Source organism: Paralichthys olivaceus, chromosome 4, assembly GCF_024713975.1.
Source record: "Paralichthys olivaceus isolate ysfri-2021 chromosome 4, ASM2471397v2, whole genome shotgun sequence".
Taxonomy (NCBI): Eukaryota; Metazoa; Chordata; class Actinopteri; order Pleuronectiformes; family Paralichthyidae; genus Paralichthys; species Paralichthys olivaceus.
Genome location: NC_091096.1, coordinates 19,742,004 through 19,767,264, shown reverse-complemented (window position 1 = coordinate 19,767,264; position 25,261 = coordinate 19,742,004). Strand labels below are relative to the sequence as shown.

Genomic DNA, 25,261 nt, shown 5'->3' with positions numbered 1-25,261 from the left:
TCTGCCTGTGTCTCGGCTGGATCTGAAAATAAGTGAGATTTATGGTGTCAGCCTGAGTGACATGGGCAGCATGAGAAGTAGCAACGCCGTCTGTCCTGCTGTTGCCTCGACGGCGCACCGACGCATCCATATTCTGACCTCCACCATCTCGGCCACACCAACAAATGAACAGGTCAACCATGGTGTTGAATTTGGAAATTTCGGGACGTGCATTATTCATAGCGCAGCGAAGAGATTCGAGGGTGGAAACATAGTGCCTATGCTTAGTGTTTACACCTATTCATGTCAGTCCCCTGTTGTTCTGGCTGTTTTACAGCCAACAGACTGTCCAGATGAACCCAAATGCACAATTTAAAAGCAAAAACATACAATCTGGTGATTTTACCACCATGATTGATGACTTTTCATTGAGTCCCTTGATGATTTTACATGTCATTTCAAGAGCAAAAGCTTTTTAAAAAATAACATGAAATATGCCAACAGTCAACTAACCTACAGTAAATTAAATATTCCTTGAGTTGTGATAAACATTTGTATCCCTTGGTGATTAGGTATGTGCACGAGTGAGGAAACTGAGATGGGAGCAGGGGGATTGCGAATAATATGCAGCAGACATTAAAGGCCACTCAGTGTCAGTGTCCTGAAGCTATTAAGCAGACTAAAAGACACATATCCTTCCTTCAGCTCCTCTCCCCACTATATGAATTGCTCAATATGCCACCTTCTTCGCTCAATTTCAGTGGGCGTTTAATTGGCTAGAATCAAGAAACATGTAGGAGAGTGGGAATAAAGGCCTTGGTAGCACCATGCAGAGCGATACATCACTGCATGACAGCGCATTGAAGTGGTGGGATGGTCGTGAAGCCAACACACTGCCTTTTAATGAGAGTCCCTCTCGTGCTCGCTCCTCTTCCCTAACCACACTCGCTTCTCCAAGAATCAACCAGCTCCTCTCCCATTCCTCTCCTTCCCCCTTTTCCTTGATTCTTTTTGGCTGACAGGACGGAGGTGACTGCAAAAAGACCAATCTCCACTCGGCAGTCATACCTCGCTGCCTCCAAAAACCTCTTTAACTGCGTTTCAGTAGCAGTCTCAGGTGCACGCCAGTCAGAGATCTGATCTGCTCATTACCGCCAGTTGGGGGAAGATGAACTTGATGGCTGCTTTGATAGTGGATCTGGTCGAGAAAATGTCAGTTTAAAAGGAGAGGTAATGAGATATCATGTTGAGGATCACACAGACACAGTGAACTGGTACCTTGTTATTAGCAGCCACATCTAGGGCCACTTCAAGAGGTACTTCCTTCAGTAATTAAGAGACACTATAGGATAGGCACTTCATTCTCTGTCAGAAAACATAGTAGGTCAAACCGACTGAAGTGATGATATGTGAAGTGGCTGAATATTTGAGCTGATTATAAATAGATGTGTGCAGATTGTGGCACATGGTACATTTGACCGTGTAACTTCTAAACTACAAATTATTGTTCATAGAAAACAGTTTGACATCCCCTGGTTTCACTGTGATGGATTTTAGTTGTAACAATATTCAAACAATTCAGCCAATGGCACACAATATTTAAAGTACATGGAATTTAACAGTTTTATATAAACAATAGACATATTGTTGCCTTCAATCAAAGATGACAATCTCTGCCTCCTGTTCTGTTTTCTACAGTGAGAAAATGTAAGTGAATACGACACCAGTGTGAAATATCACAGAAATAGATATAGAGGTCAGGAATGCAAACCACACATTCACTCATTTTAGTGAGACACGATTTATCACAAGCTGCTATTTGACTATGGGGCAGAGGAAAGACATGGCCACGCACCTGATTATATAAAAATATGTTTCATCTTCAAAGTTACGAGGATCAGAGCATCTTTTAAGTCACTTGTCTTCTTTTTTCTTGCTTTAAAATGTATCAGTTACGTGGCTACCAGTTGATGAGCCCAATTATATTCAGGCAGGTGACAAAACAATTCCATTAATTCCAAAGGCAATTTGGTATCAGGCAAGTAAAAGAAGAAGAAACATCCACAAAACACAATAAAAGAGGTGTGCAGTTGAGTTGAGCTAACAGTACAATTTCTTTTAAAGCAAAGGTGATAGTAAATCAATGAATTTACTAATTGCACAGTCCACATGGCATTTATAGCTTACAGTACTGTTGCTTTGAATTATATTTAATATCTATGTGTTTACTATAGTAATATTTCAGCAAAGAGATTGATTGATACCACTCTGTAACTCTCTGTATGGTAAATATAATCCTACCACACCAGCTAATTAGCTTAGTAAAGCATAAAGATGGGGCAGGTGGAAACAGCTAAAATGGCTTTGTCCAAATGTAAAAACAAAGCATGCTTACAAGCACCTCTAATTAAAACATGATATTATTATGTCTTGTTTTTTTATCCATATAATATCTAAATATAGACAAGACACTTAATGGACTGTTATTTGCTGGACTGTTTCCTGGCTGGAAGCAGTAACAAGTAAAGACATAGTGACAGTAAGTCGGTGTGGCTGGAGACAGTCCTTAATCCCCTGTAAGAGCACAACTTACCAGCCAGGGAGGATGTTTCCCCCTGCTTCCAGTCATAACGCTAAATGAAGCTAAACCCTGTCAGAGCTGTAGCTTCTCATTCCCTCTAATAAGTCTTTTTTCCCTTATTTCCATAAATAAAGAAAAAAATATTCCCTATGTTGAAATATATAGGGGATATATAGGTGAGCTCACCATCACATTCCTTGTCCCTGCTTGAATTGTTTGACATCTCTCAATATCAGCGGATAAAATCTAAATGTATAATGTTTTAAATAGCCACTTCCATCACAAGTGTCCCTGACTCACGAGTAAAAGAAGCATCTTCCTTCTAAATGTCCTGAGCTTGACTTTTGAAGATAAAACCATTGTGACTGTGCGGAGCAGCAAAAAATAGTAAGAAAACATCAAAAGACAAAATGGTTTGCACTGAAACCTCCAGACGATTCTCACAGCAACTGAAGTAAAAATAAACAGAAATTCCTGAGCGTAATAAACTCAGTGGTAGGAACATTTGTATCACATTTCTCCCCTCACTCACAAACTTCAAAAGAAGGGCAGTCAATGACGTATTAAAAAACTCCCACTTTTTAAGTTGAGCCGCTCGGTCGGTTATGTAAAAAGGATTCAGACAACAGTTTATGGACAGTATTGATTTTCTCAGTCACATTGAATTGCTCTCAACTGTACATTATTTATGAGTGCAGATGATTTATGGGTAAAGTGACTGCAGTGAGGTGTCACAATGACACACTGCTGACAGGACAAATCCCCCAACAAATATTAATTACATTAGGAATCTGAAATCTTATCAAGCAACACTGTTTTAGCTTTAAAAGAAACATGCAGAGAGTAGAGGAACGACACAGTCTAATGCTTCTCCCAGGCATCTTTAAGGCACCTGTCTGTGATATAAAAGAACATTTAGAGAGAGCTTAATAGTTTCTGTGCTTTTAAAGTCTTTCAAAAGAGGTATTATTATTGAGGGTTGGCGCAGGAATGACAGATCCATGCTGTGGAGCCCAGTGGCCCCAATATGCACCTTGTGTGGTGAGAAGGAGCTTTTGAATAAAACATGGCCTGATGAGGAAGTACTTTACTTTAAGTTTATAGAATGAATCGCCTGCAATTCTCATGAATACCGTACCTGTAATACATTAAGATCAACAGGTCAGCAGGGAGGAGCGAGTGTCCCTGGTGGATTTCAACAACAGTCTCAACTGGGCTCTCGAAGAATCAAGGTCAGACACCAGGGACAGAGCCAACTCTGCTCACAGTGAGATGAGTGAGAGAGTGGTGGGGACTCAGGGGAGTTAGCTGACGGGTGCTTTGAGTGATGCCGGTGCTGCTGCAGCAATGCCTTTTTCAAACCCCTGCTGTTCGCCCATAAAGCCAGCACCCTGAGGCCAGGACTCAGGGAAACAACCCTGCTTGCACCAGTCTGCTCAATTTCAGCCCGATATCTATCACACTCAGACGATCGATGAAGAGTTCTTCACCAACAGCAAACCATGCCTGTAGGGGATGACCTCATGATCTTCGTCTGATTTCTTCACCCCTCTCTGATCGAGATCTATACTGCCAGCTTAGCTTGGCTTAGCTTGGCTTAGCTGCCCTCTGGACACAGACCTCTCGCAGCAGGCACAAAGGTCATCTCCACTGTAGAGTCCATTACCACTAAAAAATACACACATTCCTTTCAAACCTCAGTGGGCCGGGATGAAAGTCAGAATGAATAGAAGTGAGACAGAATGTGAAGTGGGATGTGGGAACAATTATGGGAGCAGACATGTGCAGACCCTGTCACTCTATCTTCACTTTATCCCTGCATTTTTACTTTGCCATGCTGTACAAACTTTTTTTTTTTCCACCATTACAGACAGGGTTAGGAGAACTGAGAGGGCTAAAGCAACAGGGAGGAATGTTCACTGCATTCCATCAGACAAACTTGAATATAAGTGGTTCCACAGGGTAAAGGTCTTAATCGTTTTCTGTAGTCACAGCAAAATAAACTTAAAGTAAATCAGAGAACGAATCGCGGGTCAGTGTCCGGGCATTGCGATGGCACAGAAAACAAGTCATTTGACCTGACTGCTGGAGGAGCTTTCAGAAACATTGTGTAAAGGTGAGCTTGCTTAAAGGACACGGATAATTTCTGATGTCACTGTAATGAGCGACGCTTCAAAGAAATGCTGCAAAAACAAAAGAGGGTTTGTGAGTTTTAAAAACTCACAAACACACCCCACTTTTAACCTTTCAATTACAAAAGGATTTCAGAACATAGAATCCTCCAACTGAGAGACACTGGAAGAATTTTCCATCAAATCTGAGGATCTGTTCTTTTGAGAGTAACTCACACTGTGCACCAGTGTCATGAAAAGGTACAGTAATCCACCCACTCACTCCCTCGTTACTGTACATGGGCAGTCACAGCAACTGTCAGCTCATCCAAATTCCTTTTTACGTCCTGTGATGACTAAGGAACTAATGGACGTGGAAGCCGTGCAGTGTAAAGGACTCCAGTCGTGTTCTGGATTAGCCGGGCATTCGTCACAGTCTATTGTCCTAATTAGCATTTCATGTATATGCCACATGTGCATACTGCGGCAGCCTCAATTATTGCTCCCACTTCATCATCAGCCTCTAAGCTGTGGTAGATGCTAATGGATTACTCGCTTGGGGTCCATCCATCAGCCCCTTATTGTAAACTGTATGACTCATGCTTTGTAGAGAAAGAAAAAATGCTTTTGTTATCCTGTTTGTCTAAAACAGCAGGGGCATGCAACAGAGACTAAAGACAAGTGGCTGAGGTTATTGGACAATGGAAACCAGGTACTCTGCTCTTGCTGGTAAACAGCTTGCACAATACTCTGTGTGCAAATGATGAGTTCTGCAGGATTAGCTGGCATATAAGTATATATGTCTGTATGTCTAACGATGTGTCTGATTAATGATCCTCCGGATTTCACTTGCCTGGCAGAGGAGATGTGCACTGCAACAGAGGGAATGGAATTGAAGGGAGTAAAATGAAACATTCATTGGGGGATGTTGATAGATGACTTTATCATGTGAGAGCAGAAGTGGCCAGAGAAGGCTGGGGTGATGATGTATTGTTTAACGATACATTGGAGCAGTATGTGAATACAAACGGCTGCTTTCATTTCTCCTCATCTCTGCGGCCGCGCAGCTCCTGTGACTGAGCACAGTTTGGTGTCTCGGCTGGAACAGGAAGACTGATGAGTCCAGATATGATGTATGCCCTGTCCTCCTGCTCCCTCTCAGTCACCGGGCATCCACAGCATGGGTAATGATGATGAGGGCAGCCCGGACAGGAGCGTATTACTTCACAATGGTAAAAGATAATGGACCAGTCTCCCGCTGTGCAGGGGAATTGGTGCAGGCATCCAATTATTGCCTTTAAGATCCATCTCAAGATGACCCAAAAAACACACAGCTCTTTCACACTGTGATGTGTGAGACACAGGATGCCAACAGAAGGAGGCGGGGGTGACAAGGGAGGCAATTAATCTAGATTGTTAGTAAAATGAATGTACGTTTGTCTGGAGCAAGTAGAAGAAATATGGGAGGTGGAGAAAAAAAGAAGAACAGATCTGGAAAAGCAGGTGAGGAGAAAACAAGCAGATACCTCTACAGTTGACAGAAAGCATTCTGAGGCTTTTTCCTGGCTCTAAACTGACTTAAACTTTTGAGAGGTTGTTTGATTTTTTTTCTGCTTTGAAATAATTGCTGCATTTGCAGAACTGTGGCTTCACGGTTTGAAACCGGTGACAAAGTGGTGAGCGGCGCTCTGAGTCCTCCCAGCACAGGTGGGTCTGTGACAACACGCAGGAGGAGCCCTCTTCAAAGGGAGCGGTGAAAAAAAGAGAAGTCGTCTTTGAAAGTGATGTTGCTGCTTTCCCAGAGGTGTCCCCCATTGCCTAGCTCATCACTTGGCAGGGGAAACGCAATAAAAAGACCTTTTCATAATAATCAATCCCAGCAGGGGCGCGGTAATTCAAAACTCAAACGTGCAGGAAACAGGTCTGAGGAACCAGTGGAGTAATTGGCCATTAATGTGATCAATCCCAAAATAAGCTTCCCATTACTATAGTCATTAGCTTTATTACATTACGACCTTTAGATACATGGTCAGCTACAGATCCTCATTCAGTTTATGAGATTATTTCTGGTCTAAACACGATCACAGCAGTTTCCATTATGACAAAATACAGTTTAGCTTCTTAGACTAATTAGTGGTAATTACAGATGAAAGGTTTTTCTAGAACGAAACCACAGAGCTGTTGTGTCAACAGATGCCTTCAGCATGCTCTGTGAAGTCTCCCCTCTCAACTTGATTAAAAAAGATTGGAGAATTTCCTCTCGTGTTTCTCCCTGCACGCAATCTCTGAAAACACCCTCCGAGTCTGGTTCTCCACTTCTCCTCTCCCCACATTTCTTATCCCTCTTTCTTTCATCTGTAACCTTGATTTATTGTCAACATCACTTATCATAATAATGCTGCAAAATAAATACAATAACCATAACAATGGCACCAAATATATTGGAAACGGCTTTCTGTTAAATTTTATGAGCAGAAACAGAGGCAGCTGTAGACGATCATATTTCTTTCAAAGCTTCATGAAGCAACAGTTGATATTCTTCTTCTTGATTTTTTAGACAAGGTCCGGGATAAAAATGTATTCTTCCTGAAACTCCTGAGTCCTCAAACTGTCCGGTGGCTAAAAACCAGATGAGATAAGCTCAATAGGATCTTCATTAAAAGCCTGATACGCTAATCTGAGTAAAGATTAATTATAACTGTGTGCTCAGAGAAGGAAAAAAAAAAGCTTAATGAGCAGCAGCGAGTGATTTTTCAATTAACTTTTCCCAGGGTTTTGCCTCACAGGGCTTCATACTGTCTGCCCTACATTACTTGGTGGAGTTTTCAGTCGGCCTGAGAACAGAGGTTCTCTGCAGGGTCTCCTCTGGGATGGAAACAGCACAAAATCAACAGTTAATCTACAGATTCTGAAGGATAAATTATCCAAAACAGAATTAACACCTCAGAGTTTTATGCCTTTGCCAACCAGTCAAGTTACTGTTTTCATCCATTTTAGTCCAAACTCATGTAATACACTATAATTTGTGAATTGTATGTGTATCTTATGACAATTGAATTCTTTAGCTTACACTCTGTCGGGAAATTCTCAAGAAGATGTCTCCTGCAGCATCCCCAAATATCTCCCTATACTTGTGTCACCTATTCTAACAGCACATCCATGAAAGGCTAGAATTGCTGTCACTCTCTATGTTACATGTAGGTGTTCACACCCTATTGGACAGTTATGCCTAAAGCATGCATTCTTAAGTCACGTTGTGTCCTTACGTCTTGCCACTGGTGTAATACACAAAAGAGTTGGAGTTTGGTGCCTCTCTGTATCTGAGGCAGATATGAAAGTCCATGTGCATAGACACTACAATGTACTGCTAGTTGACCCTTTATCTATAACCTGACCTTGGGTATTGCTGGGAGAGAAGGGAGAACATGTGGAATGAGACTGTATTCTCCATATAGAGAGGCTCTATTCTCATAATGGTGTTGTGCAGATGTAATATGTGAGGATGGTGAAACATTCCTCAAAAGTAGACACACAGACTGTATGTATGGACAACCCATCTCTTCTTCCGCCAACTATCCAGAAACCAAGCCAGAGTCTGCCCAGTAGCCTCTGTTGTGACGTCCCACCTTAACAAACACTTGACCAATTATCTGTCAATCTCAACTGTCAATCATGATGTTTCACCCCGAATTGATCATCAAATAATAACTTCAAACCTGAATTTCAGGCAGCAGCAGTCTATATCTGAAATGTAAAACAAAAAATGAAACTGGATCTGTACTGCTGTAAAGCTGTGAGGACTGCATGGTTCCCTACAGAGTAATCCCATACTGCACAATGAGCACTCCACCTTAAAGCAATACAATATTTGTATGCATGCGTCCCTAGTTTGATACTGGTCATGTGACTGTCATATATTCTGTCCAACAACACCTTCATGTACCAAGTCGACACCTTCATGTACCAACTCTGCTGCAGCTGCGTCTTCACCACTTGAATTCTGTGCACAGCGACCAGTTTTCTAATGGAATCACTGAGTGTGTTTTCCTTTTTGGGGCGAGTGGCTGCTGTGTCTGTGTGTTTAAGGTGGGTTGACAGCACTTCTCGACATTACCTCACTTCCTCTTTTCTGTCGGCGAGGATTGTAGCAGAGGGGAGGGAGAGGAACTTATCTGTGGGCCTTTTCATGCCACAGTGAACCCAAGTAATCTAATTCAGCCATCCTCTTTCTCGCTTGTGTGCTTCTTTCATATTGGTGCACACAGTTTGCAAAAGCCTTGTGTGTGCGTTTGTGTGTGTGTATGTGTCAGAGCGAGGGAGAGAAAAGGGGACTGATGGAGAAAGACAGAGGTAATGAGTTCAGAATGTGTCTGCATGAATTTGTATTTGTGTGTTAAGTACCACAGGGTGGCTGGAAATAAGGAGAAGAAGAAGACGCTCATGTGTTGGAAGATGATTCTAAATATTAGTATTAAAGGTTTACACTGTCAATGAACTGTATGTGCACACTCTGATATAGCAGCTGTTTCACTAACACTATAGACATTTTTAGACATGAACTCCAGGTAAGATCTGAAGAATTGGCTACAAAGTTTACCCTCAGTCTTCCTTTGCCACATGCACAACACAGCGGGAGGTTTTCTGCACAACACAATCAAATCCTCCACGTTATTCAGGTGAGAGTTGGAGCAGCCGGGTGCAGCAGACAGAGGCAGGAAGTGACATATTAACCCTGCTGCAGAGATCGCGTGATCTTGTTTACAGCACCCTGAAACTGTCATCAGCTCTTAAAATCCACAAAATCTCTTGACATCTTCATCTGTGTCTTCTATGGGTGTCACCGCTTTTTCACCAGGAGATATTTCTTTTGTTTTTTTCATTTTTGCGTTTATTGCGCATTAGAAGCGTCATCAACCCTCCCACTTTCTCACGATGAATCCAGTGGGAGGTCCCCTGCTGTGTTCACACACTGACTTCTCCTGGATTTCTACGGATTTTATATAAGGAGGTCAGGCAGATAAAGTCCGTAGAAACTGCGGAGCGTCTCACTCAGACATTTGCGTTCATACATGCACCTCCTCCAGAGAAAATACAGAGGATCCAGTGAATGTCTGTAAGCAGCTTATGAAAAGGCCTCTGAACAGAATAGTAGATCTAAGTAAGAAAACCACGCTGTCTTGGAAACTTGTCTTTATGGGCCGTCACTAACATGTTCCCCAGCTGCTTACAACTGTTGCCCTAGGCCTAACCTTAACCCTAACCCAGACAGAGTTCAACCTCTCAACACTAAAAAAAAGGAGTTCAGTTCAATATAGGGCCCCGCAGGTATCTTTTGTGAAAGGGAAACTCCTGTGATACTCTCCTGAACACTGAAACAACTATTTTAATGTCCAAACAAAACTGTCACAAGATCATTGGGCTACACACACTCACACAACCCATCATCTATTTAGTACACATTTCTCTTTGTCTCCTGTGAGGACTCTGCCTAAATTATCCTGTCCCTAATGGATTTAGCCAAGTTTATCAAATAATTGTAATATCAGACTAACTGAGATGGATTTTTGTCAGTTTAAAAAAAATTACATGATTTATGGTGAGCCTTAAAAACTCCCTCTTAAATTTAAAATGAGCGAAATAATCAGAGAGAAAAAGCCGACACTTTTAGAACTGATTGATGATTGCATGCTAGACTTTGGAGGGGGTCCACTAATTTACAGATTTGTTTTGCAAAAACAATAATGGAAGCATCGCCTTTTATATACGCACACAAGCCAAATGAATTTCAATCTGGATTTATGATGAACATTTTATTTAGAACGTGTTCTTTAGTGAGCAGGGCCTTGCCAATTCTTTGGTGGAATCTCTTTTGTGAGCTGAGCCTTTACGAGATAATCATGCAAATCATCTTCACAGTCTTTTGCCAGTGGAAGGTGTGGAAGCTAACTATATATTCCTCGAGCAAGGCTGTAGATACATCAGTGACATGAAAAAGATGTGAGGGAAAGAACTGAAATTATACGGCAGCATTGGACACATAGCTTTAATTATCCTGAGAATGGATCAGTGGGTGAGGACGCGCCACATCCCTCTGTATTCAGGAACAGCCACCCACAGGCATCTATCATCTGCACAGCTACAGGCAATACTTAGAGAATGATTTTGAAACAACAGTCATGTCTGTACTATGCAGATCAGAAGCACCAAAATAGAAATGAATGCAATCTTTGTTTCAGTAATCGGCAAATCGATTGTGACGGCAAGTTTTTCTCTTTCGTCAAGATCCACAGGCCACTGTGCAAAGCTGCGGAGAAGCATTAATGGCTTTTTGTGTGAAGCTCGATAGGGGGAGTTTTGGTAAATGTACCCAACTGAGTAACTCTGCCTCACTGAGGGAGACACTGCTCCAGGCTCACCCTCAGGCCAGAGCCACCCTCCAGACGCCATCTGAGGCATGCTGGGAGTTACAGACACTCTCTGCCTGCCCTGCTCCTAAATACACTCTATGGGCACAGACTGACATTACAGTTCTGCCTGCTCCAACTCTATCTATCAAGGCACCAGTGGTGGAGGAAGGATTCAGGTAAAATACTCAAGTATAAGTACTACTACTAAAATGTGCTCTGTTAAAAATGACAGCCAATAAAATTATACGTACTTAATTTAATTTTATACAAAATGTACTTTAATGTGCACTTGAAGTATAAATGATCAATTCTACTGAATAACTCCTTTCACACTGTTTATAAATGTACCGTGTGATTGCGTAATTACTGATGAATTAGAGAATATGCAGTATTTTGTTCCAGCTAATTTAGGAACTATTCATATTTGTTGTATTACCTCCACAGAGAAGTTTATGTGTTCATTGACATATGTTTGTCTGATTGTCAGCAATATTACGGAAAAACTACTATTTTGTGGAGGGGATGCGGATAAATGAGTAGGTCCAGGAATTTACTTTTTCACTTCCTTTGACATGACGAAGGGCAGAGCTCTGAGCACCATTTGAGTTTTATAACATTTGGGAGGCATCTCAAACCCCTCACGTTTATGCTGGTCGTCAGGTGTGGGACCAGTATGTATTTAACTGTTGTCACCAATGTTATGATGGTATAATTTACCAGACACAAATGCATTTGTCTGCAGATATTGCAAGACATTCATTATACAATTCAATGCATTATATCGTAAAAGTTTGGATGTAAAGTCTTGATCTGAAAAGGAAACTATTTACCACAGTTGTCAGTATAATGTAATGAAGCAGAATGAGCAACATTTCCTCTGAAGTGTAGTGGAGTAGAAGCAGAAATGACACACTCAAATACTCAAATAAAGTACAAGTACTTCTCTTATGTACAGTATGGTAAAGTGGTGTAGCAGACACACTCATGAGGGGTTTAAATGTCAAGTAAATTACTTTTACTCTACATGATGTGAAAGAAAATATTCTGCTTTCTATTCATGTTATGTTATAAAATACTTCATTATAATCGACACAGAGGAAGTGACCTGATAATGTATATGTTCATCTCCCTGCTTGAGGATTTAATCTGTGTGCTGAAAGCAAACATTTACAAACAGCTATCAATGGTGTAGAATTAATAAAATATGGTCTTCTATATTATCAAGATGCAACATTTCACATTCAGAGTGATGAGTGCGCGTGCCATCTATTTGAGTGTTGCACCGAGCTGGAAGTGGCATCACTCACCATGGCCAGGGGCACGATGCCTGCCAGGTCCTCCTGCGCCAGGCGGATCTCCGTCTCCACCTCTTGAGTGGTGGCGCGACTAGCCGGGTACTCCACCTGCCACGCCATCCATCGGCTGCCCAGCGGCTCCGGGAAGCTTTCCATTTTCAGGTCCACCTGGAGCACGCGCTGAACTCCCATCTCAGACCTGCTGGAGTGTGAATAAAAAAAAGGTGTCAGTGAACAGATGAATAGATGTGTGTGTGTGGTGTGTTTGTGTAATTGTACAGATACACTTGTTAGGATCATTTTGAGTTTAGACGTTTTTTTCACATCCTGACACATTTTTAATGAGCTGCATGAGTGTTAAGACCTGAAACTTTAAGGGTTAGGGTTAGAATTAGGATCTGGGTTAGGAATTTGGTTGTGATGTTAAGGTTATTGTAAGGGAAGAGGGAATGAATGCTAAGTGTCCTTGCTAAGATACTTGTACTAAAAGTACAACAGAGTGTGTGCATTCAACCCACTCTCTGCTGAAATGATGACTAACAGTCAAGGCTGATGAATGTGTCTGTGGCTGAAATCTATGACATTTCACCAACTGAGATTCTTCAAAATGTCAAGCCCCTCTGTGCTTGACTCTTTGGTCAACCCTCCACTTGATGGAATAATATCACCCTCATTCCACTTATTCCTTTCTGCGGGGATGTGCACTGTAAATAGTAACTCTAATATCTGTTCCTCAGCACGGTTCAAAGGAATTTTTCACCAGGTGTCGGCCCCGCTAAGATGTTGATGGTCGGGTTTGTCACCGGCGCCCTTGTTTGCCCCGGCTGAGTGTAAATATAAAGCACGCTTCGGCACAATCTACGGTGAGCTGGAATTAAGTCAGACAAATGGAGAGCGCTGATAATAAAATTTCCCATGGCGCCATAAGTCTCTGGTGCTCAGGGTTTAAATATAGCCTGGAGGCAGGAAAGGTCAGCTTTGCACAGGAGCTGGAAAAGATGGGAAATGGCACAAAATCTGTTAGCCATGTCTTGCGTGTCAAATGGCGGGACTCCGGGGCCAATACATTTCATGCATGGTCTCTGTGGCACACACCGACACCAAACAACATATTGTAATTTTAGCATGGTGAAGAGGAGGGATGAATAAATCATCATGGTCCTTTGTTAGGAGAGGACGGTGCATGTGTCAACACAGTAAAAAACACAAAAGAAGAAAAGCTCACTGTAAAATCAAGCAAACCAAATGTTGCCATGAAGAGGCATAATACATACGTGGAACAAGACGGCAAAGCAAATGTATAACATCCTAAATGATTAAAATGGGACTAAAGACAGTAAAATATAAATAATAGAGTGTGTCTTATCCACTGCTCTCATATTCACATAGGTTCGACATCACTCTCTTATTATTCAATTTAATTCAGTGAGAATGAAGGATTTGTTGCACTGCAGAACACAACAACTCAATTTTCACATCCAACAGAGGTGAGTATAAATAATTAAGTTGACAAGCAAATAACTTGTTCCGAGCCGTCAGAGGCTTAATACGACATCGTGGACTTGCATAGCTATCCCCGCAATGCTCTGGGAAAAAGACAGATGCTAATCTCTACTTGCAGACCAGCGAAGCCACGAGCTTCGTCGGGCAAGCGGAGCTAGCAGATGATGCACCGAGCGTCCAGAAATAAACCTCTGAGTGCTCCGCAGTCATTGAGCATCACACAGGACTCATGTCAGGCTTCAGCCCAAATGGCCTAGTTTCTGCAGCACAGGCACAATTTCTGCTGCTGACAAATGGCATCAGGCACACAGGCAAAAGAATGGAAGTAACTGTACAGCAGAAAGGTTTTATTGTGGTGCACACACACACTACCCACGTACACGAGCAACAATCAACACCTTCACTCTAAGTTGTCTGTTATTAGCTTTTATCTCTCTCCCTTCATAAATGTCAATTATTTCCCTACTCGCTCACAATCCGGTTGCCAAATTTAAACAGCAGCTGTGAATGCTATGAATTTTATGAGTTTCTCAAATTTTCTTTGCACAAGATTACAGCATATTATCTGCATGTATCAGTATTTATTTTGTATAGTATATCCACTTCTTTAAATGCCTTTGGTCCTGGAATCCCCTTATGAATTTCAATTTGTGGATTGTGTCTTGTTAATTGTATGTTTGGCATCGAGGAGGAGGACTGTGCTACAATTTCGTTGTGCTAGTGTACGAAGTACGACTGTGCAATGACAATAAAGTCTTTTGAAATTTGAAAGGTGCCGACAAAATATTGAGTTCAAAGCATGTACAGTGAGGGGATATAAATAGGCTTTTATTTAGCATTCAGACACGCAACGCACTAAGTTTGCATTTGTATCCATCTTCAGAAGGAAGAGCTGAAAATATGACAGCTATATAAAAACAAGGACAAGTGAAGGAAAAGGGGAATAGGATCTCATGGTGCAAAGATCAGATCAAGGACTAGAGCGATGACATAGAGGAATGCACACCCTCACTTCACCTGGGCCATTCCCCGTCTTCAATAGATGACACAAAATATGAATGAATGTCTCTGTGTTTGACTGTAATTTAGTTAAAGGATGAGTTTCAATGCACAAGGCTGATACATGTCATGGTGAATATGACTGACTAGTAAAAACTAAAGGATGCTGCTGACTGTATGTCGAGCAGGTCAATAAGTTGTAAAGTAAATGGAGGGAGCAATATCATCCTCGCAGAGACAGTCTGATTGTCTGCTGCACATTGACAGGTAATAAAATGGAACCCAACAGAAACATGTCAGGGTGAACGTGACGTTGAGTCAGACACCATGTACACCACCAGCACGCCATCCTGAGCCGACCTCCCGCCTCCACGTCCGCTAATCACACAGCTCGCTGGGGGAAACTGTTTATTTCTCCGTTGGTTCCAGCATGCAGACTAATTCAATTAGCAACATAGGGCCTGTGGATGTGTGCCACCCAGCTGGCCTCCGCCTGATAATTATCTGTACACTGGCTGCGGTTTGACTAAATCTGAGGCCAGACAGACAACCAAGGGGGCGGCCAAAGGCAACGGAGAGGGGCTCGGTAGATAACAGGCCCTGAAGTTGGAAGCAGCTGGCCCTCTGGCTCAAGAAGCTGGACTGGAGAGCAAATCACACTTGACAAGATGCTGCCTGAGACGGCAGCTCGACAACTGACTCCCTGAGAATAGCACAGAGGTGGCTGAGAGGACGCCGTGTAGCCCCATCCGCTCATAAATCACAGTAACAGCAGATCTGACGGACACAAATTATACATAAATCCCTGTGAATAGCTTCACATCAGAATGTATTTCCTTTATGATGCTGCATTTTCTATATGTCAAAACAGTATGACAATGTGAAACCAATTGTTGTTATTAACAATAGAGGTGACAGTGACCTCTCCCACCACCAACATTGACTTCTTAAATGTCTAGAAATTATTAAAAAAAATACACTATAAAGTCAGGGGTTGGGACCCTCCTGCCTCAGGGCCACATTGAGCCAATAAGACCAAATTCATTCAAGATCTCCAGCATTATTACGGCTGAGACATGCAGCTAAACTGGACGAGTTACAAGGACAAATGGTCCTGGAAAAAGAAATTTGGATATTGGATTTTTTTCCCTCTGACTTTCAATGAAACATCAGATTATTAAGTAAGTTCGGTGCATGGGATAATTGCCGACTTTGATAAGAGGGAAAAATTGCTATTTTTGCAAGCCACGTATGGCACTACAAAAGGGGAGCATTTTTAATCATCATCATCATCCCTCTCATCCTTCTCATCACTACCATCTGACATCAGATGCATCAACAAAAAGCAGATCCAGCCATCAGAGAGGTTACTGTAATAAAACGTATTTGTTTGATATTCTGGCCTGCGGAGAATGTTATAATTGTTGGTATCCTGACTCTCCTTCATTAGGTTCCCACAGACTTTTGTCACATATCTATTGATCATGATTACAGCTTTCATTATTTTTTCGATTAAAGGAATAAGTCAATAATTTGAGAAACACATTAATCAGATAAGAAGATCGAACCCTCTGTTTATATTTGCCTGGTAAATACAAACAGGGGGAAACAGCTGTTCATGGTTCACAGCCAAGAGTTACCACTGTAAAACTTCAAAAAGACAAGTTACACTTTGAACAGATTAAACCAACTCAATATTAGGTGTTGTGTAGTGAGCTTTAGAGGTGCAGGTAGGTGGGTTTTCTTTTCTTTTCATTGAGTCTGAAGAGATGCTAAGCACAGTTAACCATTACATTTAACAGAAACTTATGAGCATGATATACATTTTCTCATCTAACTTTGGTCAAAACAATGAGCAGGATCTAAAACCATCACACAACAATTAAAAGCCAAAAATGTGTTGCTTGTCTTAAAAGTAGCACTTATAGTTACCTACATAACTGCAATTATTTTCTATCGCTAAAACGTACGGTTTCAGATCCATTTTGCTTACATAAAAAAATGACACTGGAAAAACCAGGTAATAGTATATGAGACCATTTTTTTTATTCTTTTGTTTAACTTCTGTCTACATTAATTATACAGTCGAAGGCTCTTTACAGCTTTACATTACGTTGATTGGAGGATGTTACAGAGCTATTGAATTCTGGCTGCAAGAAGGTTAAAGAAAGTTGGATTTAAATGTCAAAATGGATAAACAGACACTGAAGGACAAAGTTACAGAAGGGAAGTCTTTTGAAGCAGATTTCTCTAGAGAAAGCACTTTAATTGAAAGGGCTTCTATTGTTCCATTATCAAACTCAGTGTGTCATTATGACTCTTTGTTTAATCTCCCCTGATGTGATAGAATCTGTCCACAGTCTCACTCAATGGGGTTCAGAGAATAAGAGAGGGAGAGTTAGAGACGGGGATAAATAAAGTTTAGCCCAGACACTTCTCAGGCCCTTTTCTTCATTTTTAAACTTGTAGAACAAGTATTACCGGATATCCCCTGGTGTCACTTTAACATTAGAGCGACAAAATGATTTGGCCTGATGTCTGGCAGAACATTTGGAGCTCAGGCCTCAGTCTTTTTTCTATGTGTATGTTTTATGTATAAGATACTAGAGTGAGATGTAGAGTACATACCACAAAGGGGCCATAACAAACCTCAGCTGAGCAGCACGTATCGCTGCTAGATCACCGTAACAAGAGATGTTGAATGGAAACAGAGTGGCAGATGCATAACGCAGACTGGTGGAACCAGAGGAGAGGGTGTCCAAATCTGAGGCGGCGGTGGCGTGTGTCTGTGTGTGAGTGTGTGTGTGTGTGTGTGTGTGTGTGTGTGGGAAAGAAAGAGAGATAGAGAGGGGGGCCTCAACTCTAAACTACTTGTGGAGGAAAAAATAATCAAATTTGTGGCTTCAGTGGTGCTTGAAAACAGCACCCTGAAACTCTGCTGTTCTCATGCTCTGTCACCTGGAACAGCAATAAACCAGTCAGCACAATGAAGCACAGACAAATACACATTTACACACAAGACACACACACACACACACACACACACAAGACACACACACACACACACACACACACACACAAGACACACAACACACACACACACTTACAATTAATTCTAAAAGTCTTTCTAATTCACTTAGTTTGCCATTGGCACAATACAGTTTGTAAATTAAATGTTTTTTAAGCATTTATGTCAACAAGTTATTAGAAATCACAAATTAACTGTCAGGTCTCTGGTAGTCATGTGGCAAGCCCTTCTCCTTAAGGAGCCACAAAACAACAATTGCACTATAAAAGGTCAACATTTACATTTTAAATTAAACTGATGACTACTTGCTCAATCCATTCTTTGTTCAAAAAATATGGACAAATGTCCAAAAGTATAGAACATTGTCATATAGTTCCATTCTATTCCAGGTTGTGTCAGTTCAGTTCACTCTAAAAAAATGGAAACAAGCAAATCCTCACATTTGAGAAGCTGGAAACAAATGTTTGTGATTTATTTATTTTTTACATAAAACTGACATAAATTATGAATTGATTGGTTATCAAAATTAAAATGTTCTATCAATTGACAGATTTAATCATTGAGTAACAGTTTCAGCTCTACCTGACTGCGAGTTCAAGAGATGAACGTTCCAAGTAAGATGCTGAGTCTCTGTTCTCGGGAAGCGTTGTTAAAATATGCATGGCTTACAGGTTTTCTGCTGCTATTATTTTTTACAGGTTTTGACAAAACTATTGAAAGTGAGAGGGATGAAGACGGGAATCTTCAGTCTTACATTTTAAAATAGTTTCCACGATGACAGGAACATAATTCACTGGAGAAAAATGAAATCCCTAAATTCATGTTTTTAGCCCTAAAACACATTTTGGATGATATAAGTAGAATCTCAGAAAGTCAGAAACTCATCCTATGAAAACATGAGCTCAGTTTCCTCAATGGTTATGATGACCCTGACTAAAGTGATAGCTGTTTTGTCCAGTAAACAGGTAATGATGGACAGCTACATGAATAGGATGAGTTAATGTTATCAAGACAGACAAACAAACATCAGGCCCATCAGAATGAATGCCTTGTGAACTCCATGATGGATTTCTTTAAACTGTGCGTGAATTTCATTTCGCAGCCTGAGGGGAGCCCATTAGAGGTAAATTACCCCGGGCTGCCTCCAACAAACCTACCCCTCTGAGGTCAGAGCCTCTTTTCAGGTCTGATTTCTGAGAAAGGATGGCGCTGGTCGCAGCATGAGGCATCATCTCTCTGCTGAGGGAGACCTGACCGGAAAGCAGAGTTCTTAAAGTCACATTTTCACAGCCCTTTGCAATCAAAGAAAATCACTCCGAGCCTGTAATGTACTGGAGGCATGGAAGCACGAACAGCATCAATCTGAAACACTGCATTGGATCAGAGTTTCCATGGATAATTGTAATTAGTTAATATTTATCATTGCACTAATTTCATAGAAGATTCTGTGGGTAGAAGACGGAGAAATACACTGAAGGGATCACATTCCTCCAAGTTAGGCAGAAGAAAAGTTGAGCACAAAGCAAAGTCTGGTAAGTGCATTAGTATTTTCATACTCCTGTTGCAGAGTTGGGAGTGAGCGTGGGAGGAAAAAAACCCTCAGACGCCTATACCCAGCAGACCTTTTCAATTCAGCCATGTCCAGAATGCAAAGAGAGATAGTGACAGAGGAAGAAAAAGGTGAACACTCCCCCTGAAACACTGTCAAATAAAGGGAAGACAGGGATGAGAATAATAGTGATAAATGTCAGCGAGGTGCAGACGCCTCTGTGGCTTTGGAGGTTCATGGTTATGCGGAGACATATTGTGCAAAGTGGGCACAAGGGTTAGAGCAAGACAGGAGAGAGCGATATCCCATGAGAAAGCAGACAATTCAAGATAATCCGATAGAAGAAGAAAGTGGATACAGGCATATGGGGTTTAAAAGCCATAACCCTTCTTTCGATGTATTTATTTAGATTAAATGTCCACAGATAATTCAGTTTGACAGATAAGAGTGAAAGGTTTGTCCTTCACGTTAAAAAAAATGAAAATCGAACATAAACAGACGCCCTTACAGTGAGTTGCTTTTCTAAGAAAAATCAAGAGCCACATTTCAGGTTTCTAACCGACTTCAAGTGTCGTGGAAATAAATGTGTCATCAGGAAACTTCACCCTGGGTTATTCAGAGAAAGAAAAAGAAAAAAAAAAACAACTCAAAACCTGACAGCAACAATATGTTCATGCAGCCTGTGACTGTTCTCTCCATCTTCTCGAGGACGTACGCTGCAAAGATCCCTCGATACAAAGCTTGTGCTGCTGCTAACATGACATTCAGAACAACGCCATTTGTTTTACATTCGGTTATACTTTAACACCGAGCTGCCTCTCAATGTATGGATCCATGTTGGACATACATGCACATGTTTATGTGGAGCAATGTGTAGGATCTCAGTCTTTCAAACACATCGAAGTGTTTTCACGAGAGACCGGTGATACAATCAAGCACGCGGGAGGAGCCCCTCGCGCTACTATCATTTCCTCTGAGGCCCTAAACCAATACGTTTGATTTACGGTGCGTCACCTGGCATTTATTTATCCACCTCTAAACTGGCAGAAGAAAAATTGAAGAAATATATATGACGTGGTTGTTAAAAGACGGTCTCTGTTTAAAGGTTATACTGGAGATATGGAAGTGTGATGAAAAAAACATAGATTCTCTTTACAGTGTTCTAAAATTTACAACAGCAAGAATAAATCATTTGACCTCATCTGTACATTCCACACTGCCTTGGAATAACAAGCATGATTACCACACTTCACAGATTATCTAATGTGTTTGATGAAGACAGTGTTGTTTTTAGATCTGTACAGACTTGAACAGTTCAACCTCAGTGTGTGATAATGTTCTCTGGTGTTATGTGTAGTACTGCTCTGTGATTATGTAGAGTTTTTCATTGAGGTGGATGGTGTTGATGTTTCATTGTTATCTTGTTGTCTGTCTGATATATGCTGTATGTCACATTATGCATTTCCAAAAGGCTCAAATCCACATTTATCCATCTATCTATCTATCTATTTATGTAAATATCTATCTATCTATGTAAATATCTATCTATCTATCTATGTAAATATCTATCTATCTATCTATGTAAATATCTATCCATCTATCTATCTATCTATTTATGTAAATATCTATCTATCTATGTAAATATCTATCTATCTATCTATGTAAATATCTATCTATCTATCTATGTAAATATCTATCCATCTATCTATCTATCTATCTATCTATGTAAATATCTATCTATCTATCTATCTATCTATCTATCTATGTAAATATCTATCTATCTATCTATCGACTCAGTCAGTCATGTTTTTTCTTTTTTTAAAATTTCTATTATGGTAGTTCCAGTGAATAAATAGTAAATAGACTTACACCCTCTGTCCTCACTAATGAACATTTCACCAGATTAGCATTGCACTCCTACATTGACAGAGTGATGATGGACAGTTAAAAATATGTAAAGTTGATGCAGCAGAACCAAAGATCTTTTTCTCTCTTTTTTCTCATTTCATGCAGTCTTACTTTTAGTCAAAACCTGGTACCCACAATGCAACTCAACTGCTGACAGTTCAGTCTGGGACACAGAATGAAATATATATTTCCAACTGTTTTACTCAGTCGAAAATATATATGTTTCGACTGAGTAAATTCTTTGTAAGTATTGTACAGGGTTTTCAGAATGTGTTTCCATTTACCTCATGTTCATACAGTTCTCCACATACATACGTTGTTACTGGTTACTGTACAGATTAAGATTCAAAGAGGGACATCAGAGAGCAAATACCTAAAGCTCGATCTCACTGTATAATGAAAGTGGAATATAAGTTCAGTTTTAAAACCTGATCCTCTGATATACATCAATGTAATAAACAGTACACAAAGTATTTACATTTAGTTTAGACATTAATGAATCATTTGTATGAATTAGTAATAATAATCCAATAGGATAATGTGTCAAGTATCAAAGTATTGATCACTTTAATTATATTTTGCAGAAAATGCGTCCTTACTTAAATACATGAATTGTAATTGATTATTTTTTATAATAATTCAATACTTCTGCCTCCACCAATCATTAAAAAACACCTAAACTCTGTCACATGTCACTTTCTCTCTACTCTGGGTAATTCGTTAAAGAATAAGTTCCTAAAAAATAATTAAAATAATGATAATATGCTATGATACAATAAGAGACCTGTGCTTTCAGAGCTGTTCTACATCATACTCCTTTGTTCTCCAGATTGCCAGGGATTAATTGTATGAATGTAATTTCCATTTATCTTCTTCTCCAGGAGTACATAAAAAAAGATCAGGCTGTTACATTTCAAATAACCTACAGTGCTGATATTAAAAACCACTTTTAAAAAGCATCAGATCCCTTTTAATTTAATCATGTATTCTTCTCCCCTCTTTCTAACGTGCACACAAAGAAAAGGGCTGAGGACTATTAATTATACGATTATAATGAAGCATCGGCGCAAACCGAGGGCTTCTGGCTTGTGTGTATCAAACCCAATAAGGGGATCACATTTCCGATTAGCTGAACAGCCCTCTGCAGCTTTCATCAGCTAAAATATTCAACTCCCGCACACAGCGCTCGCTCGCTCTCTCCCTCTCTCTCTTTCTATCTCGCTCTTCTCGGATCCCTCCCTAAGTCATGAAAACTGCCACACACATGATTAAATGAACATGGGAAAGGAGAGTGTTTGTTCTCACTTCCATCTTTGGTCTTGATTTGCACACTGAGGAGTTTTTGTCATTAATTTGCATTTAATAACTCAAATCATGATCTGGCACTTCAAAAAAAAAAAGTTTACTTGGCAGGATGGTCACATCGACACTGACACTAAAGGGCAGTAGCTCACACACACATACATGCAGTAATGTGGGGCAAAGAAGCAGAGCCACTGTACAGTATCTCTAGACAGTGAGACTAGTTAAAAGTCAATTTGTCTGGGGGGTATAAGGAAGGGGAAGGATGCTGGGGGTAAAAGGTATTATAGTGTCTGGAGGGGAATATTCCATTATATCATTTGTTCCTTAACTTGCTACAGATTGCCTTGAGGGAACCAGGGTGCAGTCAGCCTTTAGCCCGGGCTGAAACAGCAGCATATCAACTCTCATCAGACAACAAAATCTCATCTTGGAGTTAATTAAATGCACCATGCCAACAATAGTCTAATCAAAACTAAATGCTTTTTACTGCAGTGCCACATCATTAGAGTCCATCAGCTGAAGTAGGCGGCGTGGTGTAATGGATCCCTGATGACAGCTGTTATCATCACCAGTGACCTCAGACCTTTTTGCAGGCATCACCTCCCAGTCAGTTGCACACTACCCCGTCATATAGTGATCTAAATAGCAAATTACGTTATAATAAATTGCCACTTGTCCTGACAGTTACACTCAATTTTCCCCACATCAAAGCACTCATCTCAAGGTTGGAAAACACATCCAGTGGAGCTGCTGGCCATCCACACACACACTAGGGGGCAGCAGACACTGAGCCCTGGGGCAGTGATGCAACTGTGTGTGCAGATAAACTCCCCAACCGCTGTAGATGCCCTCCTAGGTTGATCTATGGCTGTGATCACCCGGGCCTGACTTTGCAGCTGCAGGTGTTGTGACACTGGTGGGGCCTGTCCTCCTCACAAAACTCCTTAAAGACTGACAAAAAAAAAAACCTGCGTCCTTTCAGCTCTGCGGCCGTTGGCATGGCAACAGAACCTGGAGAACACACAAGAGTCATTGACCAGAGGGGCCCAGATGAACAGATCAATGGTACTCTATTGTAACTTGACTTCACTCACGCCTCCCACCACCAGAAGCTTGTAGCGTGTGCAGGGTTGGGGTGAAAGAGTCGGTCAAAGGACCAGCTCAATATTAACAGCATGTGTTTTGCAAACAGGTCAGTGGTAAGTAAAGACAAGAGGGCAACATGTTGAATTTGCCGCAGCGGCAGGGTTTTCAGAGACCTGTGCCTGCTTCTTATGACAAAAGCAACAAATGAGGTATATTTGACCTGATGCACCTACATCACAGAGCCTTTAAAATCTGATGCAAAAAAACTAATGATGCCGGAGACCAGCATGCACAGTCACATAAAAACGTATTCACATAGACACATATATTTATGCACATCCCACTTTGTTTATGAAAATTACAGTGCTGGTGAGGAAGAGATGCGGAGGAAGTGTGGGCATGTTCGTCTTGTACCTCCTAATGCGGCGTCCCTGAGATCAGAGAGGTAAGACGTACTGATGGAGGCATATACATATTTAGAAGTCCGAGAGAAATCCACTTTAATACAGAGACACAATAAATGCACATGACCATTTCATAGTTCCATACAATGACATATGTAGGAGCCACAACTAAACTACAAAAGCCACACAACGGAAACGTAACCACAACGAAGGTCAGCGACAGAGGATGTTACTGTTTGTGAAAACCAGAACAAGTCAGTTATCTGTTTCATGATCAACATCTGTTGTCATTTGCTTCTGCTTCTGCTGCCATTGTGATGTAACCACAAAGGTTGTGTTTTCCATGATTGAGCTTGTGTGAGATGCGTATTTAAAAACACTGACGGTCAAAAGCCAATTAACAGTAAGATTACTTAACATTTGGTTTTCATTAAAACCCCTGAGCAGCTATCACAGGCTTTTGGAACCGAAGGGACCATAAAGACCATTTTTAAAACACAGCAGTCACATTTTACAGTCTCAAAGTGCTAGATCATCACCTCCTCCCAGGATGCACCAGGCTCCAAGTCAGAAGTGCACTTAGGTATTAAGCAGAATTTCTCTTATACTACACTTAATGAGCTCAGGGCTAAATTACTGCCAGAGCAATATCACACATCAGCCCATTTTTCCCCAAAATATCACATCCACCAGACACACGTCAACAGAATAAAGTCAGACTCCTCCATAAATCAAACCTTATATTTGCTGGGGTCTGATCATGTTTATTTAAAAAAATCCTACAGTGCACATATCAGCAGGAGCGTTTCTCATTGATCAGCAGTTAGGGAGTGTGATGTGTGCGGCTGTTTTGGCAGAGGAGAAATTATAAAGCATTTTGTTACGGGAAAAACTCTGTGCACACACCCAGGGGTCCGTGTGCAGAAATGAGACATTGATCCATAATTGGAAGCACTGGCTCGTGAAATCTAGAGACTAATTAAAGAAAGAGAGCTTTAATGGCCCCCATTTACATATTCAGCACAGTCATTCAGAGACGTAGGGTTGATCCAGTGGCTGAGAAAAACACACGGATCGTAGACGGAGGGAAAGCGTCTGACTGCATC

General features: G+C 41.0%; 1 protein-coding gene across 4 annotated transcripts in view; it reads right to left on the bottom strand.

Moving 5' to 3' along the window:
• The window catches only part of si:dkeyp-14d3.1 (transmembrane protein 132C), a 135,720-nt gene that overhangs the window by 23,350 nt on the left and 87,109 nt on the right, over positions 1–25,261 (bottom strand). For 3 of the 4 annotated variants that reach the window (XM_020094097.2, XM_020094099.2, XM_069524111.1), the window contains exon 4: positions 12,386–12,575. In XM_020094097.2, coding sequence (XP_019949656.2) covers positions 12,386–12,575 — 190 coding nt within the window. The remainder of the gene's footprint in view (positions 1–12,385; positions 12,576–25,261) is intronic. The other variant, XM_069524112.1, reaches the window with a different exon arrangement.